The 20,007-nt window shown below is 39.3% G+C and overlaps 1 protein-coding gene across 1 annotated transcript in view; it reads left to right on the top strand.

The window, feature by feature from the left end:
* Positions 1 to 20,007, top strand: part of cuedc1b (CUE domain containing 1b) — a 55,643-nt gene that overhangs the window by 12,300 nt on the left and 23,336 nt on the right. Inside the window, exon 5 of the mRNA XM_038693298.1 lies at positions 7,409 to 7,673. Coding sequence (XP_038549226.1) covers positions 7,409 to 7,673 — 265 coding nt within the window. The remainder of the gene's footprint in view (positions 1 to 7,408; positions 7,674 to 20,007) is intronic.

A 20,007-nucleotide genomic window follows, 5' to 3' on the forward strand; every position in this document is an offset into this window, starting at 1 on the left:
AGGCCTATAGCAGCATAACTAAGGGATGGTTCAGGACTACCTGAGCCAGCCCTAACTATAAGCTTTATCAAAGAGGAAAGTCTTAAGCCTACTCTTAAATGTGGAGATGGTGTCTGCCTCCTGAACCCAAACTGGAACCTGGTTCCACAGGAGAGGAGCTTGATAGCTGAACGCTCTGGCTCCTAGTCTACTTTTGGAGACTCTAGGAACCACAAGTAACCCTGCATTCTGGGAGCGCAGTGCTCTGGTGGGGTAGTAAGGTACTATGAGCTCTTTAAGATAAGATGGTGCCTGACCACTAAGAGCTTTGTAGGTAAGAAGAATGATTTTAAATTCTATTCTGGATTTTACTGGAAGCCAATGCAAAGAAGCTAAAACAGATCACATGAAGAACAAACCTCTTTTCAATGTTTTTAAATTTGACCTAAAAAATTATATAGTCTGTATTTCTGGATTAAAGGGTAAATCAGCATCAGAATGTTTACAACATTTATCTAATTTAACTTTATAATTAATTTAACTGATTTATTGTTTGATACTCTGGCTGTGTACTTTATTTTTTGTTTATAACTGTGTTCTATTATTTATTTTTTTTTACTGTTTTTGTTCTTTCTTCTTTATGAAAACGTGAACTGTAACTATATAATTTCTGTAATAAAAAAATAAAAAATAACCATGGTTTAATGACGTAGAACAACGGCAGAAACACCGTAATTCTGGTAGCTGCATAGCTGCGCCAACAACAAGTCTCATGGCTCAGTGTGTTTGTCTGACTCGGATTGTCACTGATTAATCAGCCCACCTACAAGGCTCACCTGTCAAACACCAACGCAGTGCCACTGATCGGCAAATAGTTTAGATTGCCGAGAGTTTATAATCTAAGCAATACGGTTACATCTCTCATGTGCGACGGGGTGTCACGGGGTTTTGACGTAATCTTTGGGCCTACATGGATCCCTCCTTGCGGGCTTTGGTCGGCTTCACTGTCCGATCTCTCACTTACCCTAATAAGAGACTTGAGAACAAGGTTATTATCGTAAACGAAGACGAATGAAACAACGAAAACTAGATGAAAAAAAGATTCTCGTTAACTGAAATAAAAATAAAAACGATGCTTTACAAAAAAACGATAACTAACTAAAACTATATTGTAAGTTTGCAAAACTAACTAAAATGAAAGGGTAAAAGTCCTTAGTTTTTGTCTATTTATTTATTTCATAGGACCGAAGCCTAAGTTAGTCTCTTGCCGGACCGGCAGTGATTAGAAAATTAGAAAAGTCGATAGGCACCTGCTGGTGAGCCGCGGGTGTGTTATGCTTTGCTCCTCCGCGTGAAGAGCTGACCGTGTGGCTGACCTGCCACAATTGCTTTATCCATCAAGAGAGCCGGGGTGAGGACGGCGTCTGGCCGCAGCGTAGCAGCTGGCAACCGCTGTTACGACGAGAACCCCATGTAACGTTATGGGGAGGCTAACATTGCCAGGAGACCCAGGTAGGGATCGTCTGCGTAGTTGGTGGGATTTGAACATGTTTCCTATAATCTTTTATACATCGCCTGTGTACATGTGTACAAAATAATATGAATGCAACAACTATACAGAGCTTTTTTTAGTTTGGGTTGGGTTGCAGGTAGTGAGTCACTGTCTTGGTGGTTTTCTTTTCCTTGTTCTGTTCTGATGGTCTGGCTTAGTGCTCATCCTGTGTGTGGGATAAAGTTGCTCCTTGCCCATTGATTGTGAGCTCCCCTTGCCCTGGATTAACTGTCTGCTGGTCATTAATACTGTACTGTATTACTGCATGTCAGCCAGTGTGTGTGTTTTATGGGCTCATTCATATCTCAGCCAACCTGTCTCTTTGTGCTTTTAACATAGAATCTATTTTTTGATTATATAGGTTTACATTTTAAAATAGCCTAACTGCTTTCCAGTCATACTTACCTTCAGTGTGCTAGGGACCTGTTGTTGTTTTTTGCTCTTAGAGTTTGTGAATAAACTAAACTAAACTGAACTGAGCTTGGCATCATGCAGCTACAAAGACTAAAACTAACACTTAAACTAATAAAAACTAAACTAAAACTAAGCATTTTCAAAAAATAAAAACTAAACTAGCAAATTCACGTTAAAAACTAATTAAAACTAAACTGAAATTTAATACAAAAAGTCAAAACAAAATAAATGAAACGAATGAAAAATCCAAAACTATAACCTTGCTTGAGTAGCACCCATGGACATCAGAATCAGCTTTATTGCTAGATTTGTGTACACATACAAGGAATATGACTCTGGACAATGCTCACGATGTGCTAACTTATACAATAATAATCAAACACAGGCTACAGTATAGAGTGTGTGTGTGTGTGTGTGTGTGTGTGAAGAGTGAAGAAAAATTAGTATTACCATTATTGTTATTATTATGTACATGTCGGAGGTGGATGTGATATACAGGTACACATACAAGCACACAGTGTGATGAGTGCAAAGAACGCTGGAAAAAAATATTATGTGTGGTGTTATGTACATGAGGTAGGTGGATTTGGTATACAGTATATACAAAACACATTATGAATATGAACAGCTTTGAAATAGAGACTGATTAATATATAATAAGTGGTAACCAGTAAACAGGTGGACAGGTGGCTGATTAGAGACAGAGTTACTGGGTTATTGCACAGGAATTGTTCCTGACACTGAGTCAGAAATCAGCTGTTCATCAGAGTGATGGCTTGTGTGAAGAAACTGTTCCCAAGTCTGTTGGTTTTGGCGTACAGTGCTCTGTAGCGCCTTCCAGAGGGTAGAAGCTGGAACAGGCTGTGTCCGGGGTGAGATGGATCTGCAGTGATGTTTCCTGCCCGTTTCCTGACTCTGGAAATGTATAAGTCCTAAATGGAGGGCAGGTTGGCACCGATCATCTTTTCTGCAGACCTGACTGTCCGTTGTAGTCTGCTCCTGTCCTTTTTGGTGGCCAAACCAGACAGTGATGGAGGTGCAGAGGACAGACTGGATGATGGCTGTGTAGAAGTGGATCAGCAGCTCCTTAGGCAGGTTGAGCTTCCTGAGCTGGCGCAGGAAGTACATCCTCTGCTGGGCCTTCTTGATGATGGTGTTGGTCTCCCACATTAGGTCCAGGGATATAGTGGATCCCAGAAACCTGTAGGATTCCACAGCAGACACAGGACTGTTGAGTATGGTGATGGGGGGGGGGGCAGAGTGTTTTTGTTTAAAAATGGAGTTTTAAAACTAATACAATCGACGTCCACACCAGCGTTTTAGCTGTGTATCAGAGTTGATCTCCCTCTGCTTTAAAATGACTGAAAACACACAACTAGTGGCCTTTGACGTACACCGGGTATGTGCATGCTGGTATAAACATGAAGCAGATGGTCTATTCCGTAGTTACAGATGACTTGGTAAAAGAATAAGGAAATACAGATGAAGAACCACGCCAGATTTTATTTTGCATGGACCAAAAATGAGCTGGGACTGTTACTGAATGTAACAAACAAAACAACAAACAAAAAAAAACTAAAGCACATCACCACAGGACTTCCTCAGTTAATGACTAACGTTAAGAATGTTTCCGCTGAAATGGTTTTTAAATGTGCAGATTAGCTTGTTTTGGTTAATTTAGAAGAAATCTACAGATGCAAACAGATGGAGTATAGTAGGCTTAAAACCAACACCATCTAAATGTGTTTTATGTAAGCTTTCTTACCATTAGAGTAAAAGAAGACATCGAAGCAAAATAGACCAAAATCTCAAAATTAACCACTACATGGAAAAAGTGACCTGCCTTAAACAGTAACTTTATAATTTTGATTCAAGGCCAGTGGCCCCCAGTGCAGGCTGTTATGATGGGCCCTTGGGCTACACCGTTACAATGCATTGGTGTCTAGTAGGGAACCCTATATTGGCAAATTTATGTGTCTTGTTTCCTCATTTTACTACGGTTTAACAACTGATAAGATTAGATTCAGTAGATATCTAATTTAAAGCTTCTTAAATTGATTTATTTTTTCTCTTTGTGTGTGTCTCTCTCCAACACACACACACGCTGCTGCGGCTGTGTTGCGTGCGCCTAGACGCAGCAAGTACCATCATGTGATGGATTTTACAGTCCGACTGTGTCGCCTAGACTTTTGTATTTGCAAAGTACAGAAATCAAAGAGAAAGTTATAAGGAGCATGGCCAGTGCTGTCATTGCAGACTGGATGATGGCTGTGTAGAAGTGGATCAGCAGCTCCTTAGGCAGGTTGAGCTTCCTGAGCTGGCGCAGGACCTCTGCTGGGCCTTCTTGATGATAGTGTCGGTGTTGGTCTCCCACATTTGGTCTTGTGCACTGATATTAATGATTGTGTAACATTTTAGTAGGGTGGTTATTCATTCCGCAGCGGTGGCGAATACAGGGGAACACTGGTCTCTCTGTTGTGCGCGCTCCACAGACGGTCTGAGCGCTGCATTTCCGCGAGTTCCGTCTTTTGCGTTCCGTCAACATTACGTTATCAATTAACATTTAAATAATCGATTTTTAGACATTTGTTAATCGATTCATAATCTTCCACATCTGCATCGCAATGCATCTAAGAATCGATTATTTCTCCCACCCCTACAAGTTACTCACCTATTTGAAAGGCATCCAACGAGCCTGCATTGAGCAAAATCTTTAACAATGTCCTCAGTAATCCAAAACAATCTTATCTGGGAGCTTTGTGACCCTCTCCTCCTGTTCTTTTCTCTCTTCTTCTTGAAACAGCTTTTATGTGTGAATAGCATGGCTTCTAGCTTTCACGTTTGCTCTGCTAGTCTACTTGTCAGATTTTGCGTTTCACTTGATTTCTGGAGTCTTGTCATCTTGTCACATGATCAAATAGAAACTTAAGATTGGCCATTCATTTACATATTACCCAGCAATCATCACTGCACTTGTCGCTATGTGACATGAATACCAAAGTACATAAGACTAAATTAATTCTGTTGAATCTGGAATAAATTTTTTTATATTTCACCGAATACCTTTTATAGCCTACTGCTATAAACTTTTGTCTGTTGCAAGTTCTTGGCCCAATCATCCCATGGCTTATATACAGGTGCTGGTCATATAATTAGAATATCATCAAAGTTCATTTATTTCAGTAATTCCATTCAAAAAGTGAAACTTTGATATTATATTCAGTCATTACACACAGACTGAGATATTTCAAATGTTTATTTCATTAATTGATGATTAAAACTGACAACTAATGAAAATCCCAAATTCAGTATCTCTGAAAATTAGAATATTAAGACCAATACAAAAAAAAGGATTTTTAGAAATGTTGGCCAACTGAAAAGTATGAGCATGTACAGCACTCAATACTTAGTTGGGGCTCCTTTTGCCTGAATTACTGCAGCAATGCGGCGTGGCATGGAGTCCATCAGTCTGTGGCACTGCTCAGGCGTTATGAGAGCCCAGGTTGCTCTGATAGTGGACTTCAGCTCTTCTGCATTGTTGGGTCTGGCGTATCGCATCTTCCTCTTCACAATACCCCATAGATTTTCTATAGGGTTGAGGTCAGGCGAGTTTGCTGGCCAATTAAGAACAGGGATACCATGGTCCTTAAACCAGGTACTGGTAGCTTTGGCACTGTGTGCAGGAGCCAAGTCCTGTTGGAAAATGAAATCTGCATCTCCATAAAGTTGGTCAGCAGCAGGAAGCATGAAGTGCTCTAAAACTTCCTGGTAGACGGCTGCGTTGACCTTGAACCTCAGAAAACACAGTGGACCAACACCAGCAGATGACATGGCACCCCAAACCATCACTGACTGTGGAAAATTTACACTGGACTTCAAGCAACGTGGATTCTGTGCCTCTCCTCTCTTCCTCCAGACTCTGGGATCTTGATTTCCAAAGGAAATGCAAAATTTACTTTCATCAGAGAACATAACTTTGGACCACTCAGCAGCAGTCCAGTCCTTTTTGTCTTTAGCCCAGGCGAGACACTTCTGACGCTGTGTCTTGTTCAAGGGTGGCTTGACACAAGGAATGCAACAGCTGAAACCCATGTCTTGCATACGTCTGTGCGTGGTGGTTCTTGAAGCACTGACTCCAGCTGCAGTCCACTCTTTGTGAATCTCCCCCACATTTTAGAATGGGTTTTGTTTCACAATCCTCTCCAGGGTGCAGTTATCCCTATTTCTTGTACACTTTTTTCTACTACATCTTTTCCTTCCCTTCGCCTCTCCATTAATGTGCTTGGACACAGAGCTCTGTGAACAGCCAGCCTCTTTAGCAATGACCTTTTGTGTCTTGCCCTCCTTGTGCAAGGTGTCAATGGTCGTCTTTTGGACACGTCTTCCCCATGATTGTGTAGTCTACAGAACTAGACTGAGAGACCATTTAAAGGCTTTTGCAGGTGTTCTGAGTTAATTAGCTGATTAGAATGTGGCACCAAGTATCTTCAAAAATGAACCTTTTCACAATATTCTGATTTTCTGAGATACTGATTTTGGGGTTTTCATTATTTGTCAGTTATAGTCATCAAAAATAAAAGGAATGAACACTTGAAATATATCAGTCTGTGTGGAATGAATGTATACATTATACAAGTTTCACTTTTTGAATGGAATTACTGAAATCAACTTTTTGATGATATTCTAATTATATGACCTGTGTGTGTGTGTGTGTGTGTGTGTGTGTGGTATCCATGAGCTACATTTGGTGCCACTGTGGAGGAAAACTGTCAAGAATTGATTGCAAAACATATAAACATGGTTATCCTGCCTTATCAAACACTGATAGGGAATGACCTTTAGTGTGGGTTGACAGGCTCGATCAATTACTTAGGCCACTTATTGGGCTATCTATCACCTGTCTATCAGAGGGTAAGCTGGGCTCAGCTCTCTGAGTGGGGAGAATGTTCTTCTGCTGTGCTGCTTGGCTGTCAGTTTGGTGATTAGCTTGCACCTCTAAGACCTGGCCAGTTTTGAGAATGCTCCTTATTTTCTTTGTGGCCCCATGGCAAAAACTAAGCTAAGAGCTCTGGGAGGTTAGAGGGCGGTTTTCGCCCTCAATTGTCTTTAAGTTTGATGTCATGAGAGATTGTTGTTGCCCACTGGGCTGCCCCCGGCGGGCACTATTATTTCATTCATATATTTTTATAAATTAAAACATATGAATGAGATGGCTCCTTTGATGTATTAGGAGGTTAAATTACCGTATTAGTGTTTTAGCTACTTCCTTACTATTAATGCATTCTTAACATTTTTGCTGTTGTATGTTTGACTTCATGCAGCTTATTAGCCTAATCTAGCATAAATACTGCAAGGTAGTAGTAGGTAATAGTAATACAAACAGCTGTGACGACTTTAAATGATCTCTAATCAAACCATGTGAATTGACATTATAATCAATAACCTGTCCTATCTTTACAACAGATGAGCTCTCAGAGCAGTCTATCCCAGCCTTCATCATCATCCTCCTCCTCAGTTTCTTCAATAAGCCAATGGACAGCCCAGACTGGTTCTCAGTCTGGAGCTGCAGGGAACACTGGAGATCCAGGTTTGACGACGGGAGTTGTAGAGCAAGACAAGAAACTGAAGCAGTATCTGGAAGACGAGCGCATCGCCTTGTTCCTGCAGAATGAGGAGTTTATGAGAGAGCTGCAACGCAACCGCGAGTTCCTCATCGCCTTAGAGAGAGGTATGACTGTATATTAGACTAATTTTACATATAGAAATTCTGCTCATAATGTCAGCATGAGGTCGGTGTCAATAGCTGTAATGTTTTTGGTGGTATGGTATTGTACACAGGATATAAGGCACTGCAAATAATGCATATAATGCGTAAAATCATTCACATTTGAGGTTGTGAGACTTTACACTTTCACTGTGGAGTTCTTGACAACCTAGTAGAACTATGGTAGGGCTTGTTTTTGCCAATCAGCACCTTTTTTTTTTTTTACCATATCCTTCACTCATGGAAAACTGCACTAACTTCAAGAGGACCATCTCATTACAAACCAGTATAAGCTTCAAAACTAAAGCGCAATGATGAATCAATACCAACTTCAAACTTGGAACCTGTAAGTTTGGCATTTTTAGGTTGCTTTACTGTTTATTTTGCATTTCAGCTTGTTAAACTTTGCTCTAGCACCCTCCAAGGCTAATGTGGCTAGCAGCTATACACACTCTGGAGCAATGTTGGACTTTTCAATATTAAGGGACAGTAAAGAGAAATTGTGTGGACTTTGAGCCTCATTTGAAGCCAGTTAAATAAGAAGAGTAATATGTTGTATATTGCTTTTTGTGGAACATCGTACTGCAGTGCTAATGTTGGCTATGCTGGCTATTTTGAAAGCCCCTTCTGCTCTGTTACGATCGCTGGTATGTGCGTCTGTTGCAGCCGTATGTAAATGTACCTGATGGACCCGTGGTACATGTGGAAAAACGAATGGTCAGTTGCTTAGCAATGTGTAACTTTAATTAGCACCAAGCCGCTAACTTGCTCATACCTGAAAGCTGCAGCAGCACTCTGGGCCATGAACATCAAGGTTAAAGACATCCCATTCTTAATCCGTAGGGTTTAATATAGAGTTGGCCCACCCTCTGCAGCTATAACAGCTTCAGCTCTTCTGGGAATGCTGTCTACAAGGTTTAGTGTGTTCATGGGAATTTTTAACCATTCTTTGAGAAGCGCATTTGTGAGGTCAGGCACAGATGTTGAACGAGAAGGCCTGGCTCGCTCTAATTCATCCCAAAGGTGTTCTATCAGGTTAGGGTCAGGACTCTGTGCAGGCCAGTCAAGTTCCTCCACACCAAACTCACTGATCCGTATCTTTATGGGCCTTGCTTTGTGCACTGGTGCGCAGTCATGGTGGAACAGGAAGGGGCCATCCCCAAACTGTTTCCACAAAGTTGGGAGCATGAAATTGTCCAAAAATGTCTTGGTATGCTGAAGCAGTAACGGTTCCTTTCACTAGAACTAAGGGGCCAAGCCCAACCCCTGAAAGACAACCCCACACCATAATCCCCCCTCCACCAAACTTTACACTTGGCACAATGCAGTCAGGCAAGTACCGTTCTCCTTCAACTGCCAAACCCAGACTCATCCACCGGATTCCCAGACAGAGAAACATGATTTGTCACTCCTGAGAACACGTCTCCGCTGCTCTAGTGTCCAGTGGCGGCGTGCTTTACAACACTGCATCCGAAGCTTTGCATTGCACTTGGTGGCCTACCACTTGGTGGCTGAGTTTTTGTTGTTCCCAATCGCTTCCACTTTGTTACAGTGAGGAAAATAAGTATTTGAATACCCTGCTATTTTGCAAGTTCTCCCACTTAGAAATCATGGAGGGGTCTGAAATTGTCATCGTAGGTGCATGTCCACTGAGATATAATCTAAAAAAAAAAAATCCAGAAATCACAATGTATGATTTTTTAACTATTTATTTGTATGATACAGCTGCAAATAAGTATTTGAACACCTGAGAAAATCAATGTTAATATTTGGTACAGTAGCCTTTGTTTGCAATTACAGAGGTCAAACGTTTCCTGTAGTTTTCCACCAGGTTTGCACACACTGACATTTGCTGGTTTAAGCAGGGGAACCTTCCGTGCCATGCGTGATTTCAAACCATGACGTCTTAGTGTATTACCAACAGTAACCTTGGAAACGGTGGTCCCAGCTCTTTTCAGGTCATTGACCAGCTCCTCCCGTGTAGTTCTGGGCTGATTTCTCACCTTTCTTAGGATCATTGAGACCCCACGAGGTGAGATCTTGCATGGAGCCCCAGTCCGAGGGAGATTGACAGTCATGTTTAGCTTCTTCCATTTTCTAATGATTGCTCCAACAGTGGACCTTTTTTCACCAAGCTGCTAAGCAATTTCCCCGTAGCCCTTTCCAGCCCAGTGGAGGTGTACAATTTTGTCTCTAGTGTCTTTGGACAGCTCTTTGGTCTTGGCCATGTTAGTAGTTGGATTCTTACTGATTGTATGGGGTGGACAGGTGTCTTTATGCAGCTAACGACCTCAAACAGGTGCATCTAATTTAGGATAATAAATGGAGTGGAGGTGGACATTTTGAAGGCAGACTAACAGGTCTTTGAGAGTCAGAATTCTAGCAGATAGACAGGTGTTCAAATACTTATTTGCAGCTGTATCATACAAATAAATAGTTAAAAAATCATACATTGTGATTTCTGGATTTTTTTTTTTTTAGATTATGTCTCTCACAGTGGACATGCACCTACGATGACAATTTCAGACCCCTCCATGATTTCTAAGTGGGAGAACTTGCAAAATAGCAGGGTGTTCAAATACTTATTTTCCTCACTGTATAACACCACTAAGAGTTGACTGTGGAATATTTAGTAGTGAGGAAATTTCACGAATGGACTTATTGCACTGGTGGCAACCTATGACTGGTGTTAGCTCCCGAGAGCGACCCATTCTTTCACAAATGTTTGTAGAAGCAGTCTGCATCCCTAGGTGCTTGATTTTATACACCTGTGGCCATGGAAGTGAAGTAATTAAAATTTGTCCGTTTTATTCTTCCTTTGCATTTTCTAGCCAATTTATTTCCTGAACGGTATTTATTTCTGTCTCTTTTTCCGTTTCTCATAATGCAAATGAAGGGGGCGGCTTCTCAAGGTGTCAACTTCTCACCTATTGGTGGACCAGTCAGATGACAGAGGTTGACTCTACATGCACACATCAACTAACCTTGCTTCTAACTCTGTCACAAGAGATGGCTTCCTTCAGGGACATGAGGCCTTTAGCAACTCTAATAGAACTCAATACTACCAGTATTAGTGACATACATGGACACAGAACTGCGGTAAAGGGAGCTGTTGTTCGTGAGAACCACTTGGTCAGCTAGCCGCAGCTAAATTTGGAGTGGTCACACATTCCAGCCTTTATAGTAAATGCACCGACACGGAGTTACTTGTTGCTCTGCTACTTTTTAGCTGTTGTGTTTAAATAAAACTTCCATCCAGGCTGAAAATTCAACCATGGTGTTGTGTCGAGATGTAGTGACTTAACCAGCGGTAAGTACTAAATAGTATGAATAAAACATGTACTGTAAGTTGTTAAGCTATGAGGAGAGGAAAAGTCAAATAGCCGCTAGGCTAATTTATGCAGTGTAAAATGCTATAGGCTGAAGCTAATAATGGTGACTAGGAAAAAACAATAACTGTTAAGTTATTGTTAAGCTGAATTTTATGTATTTGTTAAATGTGTATGTATGTATTAAATCTGTATGTATGTATAAATACAGATAAAGAATAGGAGAACAGCACATACCCTATTGTTACCTGTGTGATTATAAAGCATGGAATAACAGATACTTTTAATACAGCCCGCACCCCTAATATTCCTGTGTAACTACAGGATAACAAGTGGAGAACATTTAACAATCTTTGTAATGTGTGTAAAGAATAAAAATAAATAGGCCTTCTAGGCTCCTGCTCTACCCTATCTACCATTTTAAGATTGGCTATGTTTGGTCCACCTTCACACATATATGATTACATTACTGTATAACTTGAGAAAGGTACAGTAAGTTTGTTTTCTACTCCATCCTGCCACTTAGTAGCTGCAAAGAATAGACCAATTTTTCAACTTATTATTCTAAATCATACAAGGAAGTAGTAGAAATGCAGAATAAATCCCAGGAGTGTGGCTGGAATTCTGAAGGCGGGACAAAATGTTTGTCAACAACAGCTCTGTTTACCAGCACTGTAACCTGCATTTTCAGTTTATTACTTTGATATTGCAAACCTAAAGGAGAGGACATAATCAAACAGTTGTATTTGTTGTAAATATTATTTGTTCTACCCTCTGATTCAAACTCAGTAAAGCTGGTTTGTATCGAACTCTTATTTTTTGAAAGATCAACCTTGTATTTTGATACTGCAAGAGACATGCCCTGCATTCTGGGGTAGGAAACCCCAGTTGAGAGTTGCAGGCATAGATGTGCATGTGGTGAAGGTGTCTCCTGTGTCTTTGCTTTTCTTTCTCTCCCAAAAGCAACGGCTTTAAGTTGTTTGGTTGTTTAATACATTATTTGACATGTACAAGGCGACCTGTGCAGACACTTTCTTCTGAGCTACGAGTCTCTGTCCGAGTACCAGCGGTTAAAATAAGCCAATGAGACCATTTGAATCCTGAGTGAAGAAGCTGTAAGTTGCTTTTGTATTTAAGTTTGTATGTAGAACGCCTACACAGCTAAACAAGACTTTAATCGGCCAAAGTGAGTGAACTAGCCTACGAACTGTTTGCTATTAGCCAAGGTTTTGCTAATAACTGGGGTACGTGTGCCAAGATGTCCAAGAGAGACACCAAGAATGTGAAAAACAGGAGGCTTGATAATGGATGTATCTCCTGAAAAATCATTCTCTGGTTTATGTACACCTCTACCTGTCACACCCATGGACAGCCCAAACCCCAAGTATGCACCAAAGAACATGAGACGGTCTCCAATGCTGACATTCTTAAAGCCATTAACGGCCTAAATGATCGCTTTTCAAAGTTTGAAGAAATGGTAATCAAAAATACAGCTGAGATTGCAAGAGTGCAAGAAGATATGAAAGGGCTGATAATCCAATGGAAAGGAACAGATGACACAGTGAAGACAATGAAAGAACAGATTGCAGCCCTGAGGAGGAAACAAGACGATTCAGAGCGTTATAGCAGGAGATGGAACCTCCGACTTCTGAATCTACCAGAAAGCAACAATGAGGATGTGAGAAAGGAGGTGATGGAGATCATTGCTGAAATCATCCCAGAGGAAAAGAACAAGCTTGCATTCGTGGTGGACACTGTGCACAGGATTGGACGACCAAGACAGGATAAAAGCACACGCCCCATCATCATACAGTTTACCATGCGCACCTTCAGATTCAAGGTATGGAGAGCTTCTCTCAACGCCGATGTCATGAAGGAAAAGAATCTGCGGCTGACCGAAGATCTCACTCAGCTGGAAAGGCGGTGCAGAAACAAACTCTGGCCTATAGTGAAGCAAGCGCGTGCTGATGGAAAGAAGACCAAATGGCAGGGACCTGCTGTCATTATCGATGGTGTGAGACACACTGCATAGAATGTTAAACGACTTTTAATGTGAGTTCAGCAGTTCAATTTGAATCCCAATGGGTTAATTTGCCTTTTCCCTGTTTACAATTTAATAGAGCAACATGTTCATCCCACTAAATATTTTAGGTACTCGTGTTCAGAGTATTCAACTTGGTGGTAAGCTAATTTACCTGATATTCTCTCTTAAGATTTTGTTTTTCTTAACAAATTCCTACAACTTTTAACAGACTTCCAGTTAATAGTATCATTTTTTAAATTTCGTTATGTTAGACTTCTATTTTAGTTCTTTAAAAATAATATCTCTTAATGTCAGAGGTATCCGTGACAGCAACAAAAGAAAATCTATTTTTATGTTCAGTAGATGAAAAAATGCAGACTTGATATTTTTACATGAGACACACTCAGTAGACTGTGATGTGAAGTTTTGGAAAGCACAATGGGGTGACCAATGTTATTTCTGCCATTCCTCTCAACAATCAGCAGGTGTCGCCATCGCCATTCTCCTTAACAAGTTTTAAAGGAGACATAGTTGAATCCTTGATGTCAGAAGAGGGTAGATGGATAATCTTAGTTTTCAAATTAGACAATTCCTTTTTTATAGTTTGCAATTTATATAACTACAACAATACAGGTCAAGCAAAATCAATGCTCATAACAGTTTGCACACATCTGAAAGCCGTTATAATCAAATATAAGGAAGCATACTTGATCATTGGGGGAGATGCTCCAGATGATCTTGTAGATAGAATACCTGCAAGACTAATCTCACATTCAAGATTCAAAAGTACTGCATTTATTTGTCAACAGCTGTCAATTATAGATGTGTGGCGCTTTTTAAACCCAGACATTAATGAGTTTACTTGGAGTAATGCCAATAGATCCCTACAATCTAGAATTGATTTATGGCTTATATCTCCCTCTTGTCTACAGTTTGTTTCAGAATCAGCTCATAGTTATGCCCCACTTTCTGATCACGAAGTAATCTCAATCCATTTAGCAGGAACAAAACAGTAATTTACGTGGTTATTCGAAGCTAAATAAATTATATGATGAAGGATTCTGTGATCTGGTGGAAAAAAGAAATATGTATTGTGGATGAATTAAATGCTTAATGGTAACATCACCTCTAATCCTTTGGACATCTCTAGACATGTTAGTTAAGTTTATAGCAATATATATATATATAATATATAAGACAAATACTCATGTTGATGATTGTGATAAATTTATTGATTCAGTTGAAGAATTAACTCCAACTATATATATATATATATATATATATATATATATATATATATATATATATATATATATATATATATATATATATATATATATATATATATATATATATATATATATATATATATATATATATATATATATATATATATAAATACACACACAAGTATGAAGCAAGGCTTTATATGCCTTCTCTCCAAACCTGATAAAGATCATTTACTTATACAAAACTGGAGACCTATAACTCTCTTAAACATTGATTATAAAATATTGTCATTCATTTTTGCTAAGCGGTTAAAAAAAAGGCCTTCACGAGATCATAAATGAAACACAAACAGGTTTCATGTCTAAACGTCACATAAGTTCAAATATAAGACTTGTTCTTGACTTACTGGACTATTCTGACAACATTAATACCGATGCACTGATTGTATTTCTCGATTTCTATAAAGCATTTGATCCTGTAGACCACTGCTTCCTGTTCAAAGCACTCCAAACATTTGATTTTGGACCAAAATTTATATCCACTGTAAAAATATTGACAGTTGTGTTATATTGTACCCAAATACCACCAAAAGATTTCCTGTACTTAGATCAGTTCGCCAAGGCTTCTCTTATTTCTCCTTTTTTGTTCCTGCTGGTGGTTGAATTACTGTCACTACATATTCATCATGATCCCATTATCAAAGGTTTGTCTATTTTTGGTAAAGAAATCAGATTGACTCAGTTAGCTGATGATATAGCCCTTTTTTTTTAAAGGTTGAATATGTTATATCCTTAATTGACCAATTTTCTGCTGCTTCTGGATTAACACTCCTACAACACACAAATCTAAATGTGAAATTTTATATTTATATCAAACTGATGATAAGATTGTTGTTTGATGTCTGTCAAGAAATGTGTAAAATATCTATGTATTCATATCTGCAAGGACTACATGGAACGTCAGCAACTTAACTTCTCTCCTAAATTGAAGAAGACTAAAATAAACCTGAACTTTTTAATACTGACATTTCAATACTGGGCAGAATCCTCCTGACTAAAGCAGAAGGGATTTCAAGATTTGTTTCCCCTGCTCTCACCCTCAGTGTCCATGATTCAACATGCAAAGACATTAATAACATACTCATAAACTACGTATGGAAGAATAAGCACCATCACTTAAAAAAAGCGGTGCTCTCTGGCTCTAAGGAGGAAGGCGGCTTTGAACTTTTGTGACTTGAATTACACCTTCAAGGTGAAATGGTTAAAGGAATGCTTAAATGCACCCGACTCATTATGGTACTTTATCCCACATAACATTTTCAAAGAAGTTGTAGGTCTCCAATTCTTGTTGAAGTGTCACTATAATATCACAAAGTTACCGTTAAAACTGTCCCGATTTTATCAGCAAGCTCTTTTAGCTTGGAAGTTGTGCTATTCTCATAACTTCTCTCCACACAAGTCTATTATATGGAATAATGAATGCATCACCAAAAGGAACAAGTCACTTTATTTACAAAACTGGATTGATAGAATTATCTTCTTAAGGGACTTATTTGATTGTAACGATCAATTAATTATGAGTCCTTTCTTAGAGAGAAGGCATTCCCAATAACATTCAGAGAATATAGCTCAGTCTTTAAATCTATACCTAATGGTTTATTGGAACTAATGAAAAGCTATAAGAAACAGAAAGAAGTGCCCAGTTCCACATATACTCTTTATATAAATAATATTGATATTTTGAGCAGCAAATGCACTAAAAAATACATTAGAAAATGCTTTTTAAATAAATAAAATGGCAAATTTTTCTGGAATTCTCAGTTTTCCAATATTAAGTGGTGTAAGGCATGGCTTGTTCCTTTTAGATTCTGTATTACAAAGTTAGAGAATTACATTTGAAAATTTTGCATAAAATATATCCAACCAACATGCTTATCTCAAATTTCATGCTTGTTGATAACAATTGCACCTTTTGTAGAACAGAACAAGAAACTTTAAATCATCTTTTCTATGACTGTTCATTCTGTAGCACATTCTGGAGGGACCTTGAGAATTACATATATTCTAAAACAACACATACAATCACAATTGAAAGGAAAAATGTCATTACCTACTTTGAATCTAAAGATAAGAACTTATGCACAATTGTGAGTCTCGTTATTTTGTTTGGGAAGCTAAATGCTCTAAGTCTACCCCATGTTTTAAAGTACTCCTAATCGAAAAAGATATGTACTTTGAGTCTCTTAAACTTGTATCAAACAAGAAAAGCATTTCAATAAGTAATATCTACTCAGAGCTATTCCTCTAAAAAATATCTTATGTCACCACCTGTTAAGATGGTCTGTCACTTACTCATCTCTTAAGTCTGTCCTGTTTTGTATTTCCTTTCGTTTCTGTTAATGTATTTGTTATTTAAATTTATTATTAATTTATATATATTGCACTATTAAGTCTTATATTTTGTTTATAAGCTGGAATGTCTGAAACCTGATTTTCAATAAAATGTTTTTTTTTTAAAAAGAGAGAGACTTCATAATTTACTCCGTTTGGTGTGACTGATGTTACGGCAGTACAGGTAACGTTCCTGTTTACGTCAGTGTTCAGCTTTACGCTCTGAACTGTGGAGTGTTTGCGGTGCAACAGCTCTGGCATCCAGCTCTGCACGAATCAGTCAGTTGTTAGAAAAGAAAAGAAAACGTCTCTGACGTGCTACTAACGTTAGCTCGACGTCTCAGAATGGGCAAGTGTCTGAAATTCAGAAAGCCAGAGATACGAACAAGGGGACGAGGCTGAGGGCAGTGGCGCTGAGGTTTGCGCAACAAGCTGATCGGCGTGCGAGCCAGTCACACTGTGGCGAGCGCTAACGAAACAGCAGAGCTGGAAGACCCGCAAAAGGTTACTGGTCAGTGAATGTTACAACAGCAACGGAGGGACAGTTGTGTATGAGACGAGGACCGTGTCTGTGTGTCGGCGTTGCGCCGCTGTTGTAGAGTAACATTATGTGAATAGAAACATGAAACTAGCGCACATTAAACTTGCAGCACCCAGATGCGCCGATCACGGAAACGAGGGAAAAACAAACTGGAGCCCAACTCCTTATCCCCGCTGCTTTCAAGCCAATACTATATTTCAAGTAGCCTTTAGATGCTTTAGAAAAACAGAACAGGATGAATAATCACTGAAGCAAGTGGCAGATTATATTACATTACCTTATCTAGCCAAAGTGTAACTATTTGCAACAACTCACACCACACAATTTGTATTTTTTATTTACTTAAGAGTTCTTATTGCAAAAATATTGTATTATTTCATAGGTGTCATTTACACTGTGGATACTGGGGACATGTCTCCAATTTTTTTAAAGCATTTGTTAAATATGTTCTGAAAAATGGCTTGCAACAAGAAATGTTAAAAAAACAAACACTTTGAGAAAGATTTATTTGCACAATAAGAAAACATGCAATGCAATTTAAAGATAAGACACATGCATTGTTCAAAAACGTTTAAGCTAAAAAAAATCAGACAATTCTACCATAAATTAGTGCAGAAAATGTCTCCAGAATGCAGGAAATTAAGTGTTTAGTGCTCAAAATTTTCTAGGGGACCCCCAGAACCCCATTTATATATTTCAGCATTGAATATTTCATCAAATAGTGTTAAAATATCTTCTTGTCTTGTTCTCGTGAAGCCAGTATTGTGAAGTGTGCATGTGAGCTAAGTGTATCGTCACACCCCTAATCTGAACCCTTATATAAGTGATGTCCTTGATTCATATCAAAGTACAAACACACCCGAAAGAGCTATAGTGTGTTAAATACGAATGTATTATAATAAAATATTTGATTAAATTCAGGTAACTTTGTGAATAATTTTTTAATTTTTGGCTTAAAATTCATTCAATTCAGATTTTCCATTAAACGGCAGTGAAGTTGGTATTAAATTCCATCCTAGGTGGTATTAAAAAGGTCTTAAAGTCTTAAATTTAACTTGATTTCAGTTTCACTCACAAGTTTACACCTGTCAAACATGAAGATCGAAGTCCATAAAAGGAGCAAGGTGCTCGCTTCTTGTCTTGTGAAAATTGAGTTTGGCTGTCTGTTTAATTATGGTAACATACAAGCTGTATATAACATTTACATTTATTCATTTAGCTGACGCTTTTACCCACTTACACTTGCTATACATGTCAGAGGTCGCACACCTCTGGAGCAACGAGGGGTTAAGTGTCTTGCTCAGGGACACATTGGTGGATGGGTCATAGTGGGGAATTGAACCCGGGTTTCTCACACCAAAGGCATTATCCAATGGGCATTCTGGGCAAGGGCCCAGGGGCCCATACGCACTTGGGAGCCCAAGCAAGAGGAAGGGGGAAAAAATTGCCTCTCAAATGGCAAGGTTAGTTGAACTCTGCCATCTGACTTGTCAACCATTAGGTTAGAAGTTGACCCCTTGAGACACCACCCCTCATTTACATAATGAGGTAGAAATATCCATCCATTCATCGTCAACCGCTTATCCTGCGTACAGGGTCGCGGGGGCTGGAGCCAATCCCAGCTTACATCGGGCGAAAGGCGGGGTACACCCTGGACAGGTCACCAGTCCATCGCTGGAGGTAGAAATGTATAGAAATAAATACCATTGAATAGGGCTGTGCGATATGACGATATATATCGTTTGACTATTGACATTTTTCTATCGTTAACAATTATGCTCTATCGTTCGTTATGTAGCAAATTCCACACTTAATATACCATAATATTTCCGTGAGGGGACGGCACTTTGCACCGCCATGAAGCTAGTTTTATGTTGGATATGTGACGTCTATTGAACATCCACTGTAAAACTAATAGCCAAATTTAAACTAACTTCACCGCGGTCCATTCTTCCTCATATGCCGGTGTTGGGGAAACGAAACTTGCATTCAGGATAAACAAACGTGGAGGAGAGTGAAGCTTACTCATAACTGGATAATACTGAACAAGAGAATCAGACCATGCAAGCTAAAACGAGGAGGTCATACCAAAGAGAGAAGTTCATTGAGCTATGCAACATTATTCCAGCAGTTCCAGCCATGATATGTGTGTCAGGTAACTTTTAATGGCTTGGCAATTGACATTCAGTTTACTTTATAGTTCACGAAGGCTACGTTAAGACTGCAGGCCAATATGACTCAGATCCTATTTTTTTTTGCCTCAGATCTGATTTTTTTTATGACAGTGTGAACAGGCCAAGTCACATGGAATCTGATCTTTTCTAGTTCAGATTTGGGCCACTTCCATATGTAGTCCAAATGCTTTTTTCCAAAAACTTTTTAAATGCGACCTGAGTCTGGACACTCTTGACGTCACTGTAGAGCAGCTGTAGACGGAGCTGCACTGAATGAAAAAGCTCCACAAAAAGCCATAATTAAACACGTGTCTTGCTTCCTTCTCTACCTCGCTATCATCTACTCACAAATTCCCTTTCTTAAACCTGAAATCCACCGGACCGCAAGCTCTCTTCTTAGTTACGTGCATGCTACTTGTCCGAGCGGACACAGTGGGGGGAGAGAGAGAGAGACAGAAGAAGGGAGTTGTGGGTCAGCTGTGAACAGAAAGAACAGAAAGTTGTGAACACTTGTCATAATTCGGGAGAAATGTGACCCGCAAGAGGACCATGAAAAAGGTGAGTCTCCCGTGAGCTAACAAGAGCTAACCTCTGTGGCTCTTTGTTTACTT

This window comes from Micropterus salmoides, unplaced genomic scaffold, assembly GCF_014851395.1.
Source record: "Micropterus salmoides isolate LMB-PRFRI ecotype aquatic unplaced genomic scaffold, ASM1485139v1 Ms_hic_scaffold_3, whole genome shotgun sequence".
NCBI classification, from domain to species: Eukaryota; Metazoa; Chordata; class Actinopteri; order Centrarchiformes; family Centrarchidae; genus Micropterus; species Micropterus salmoides.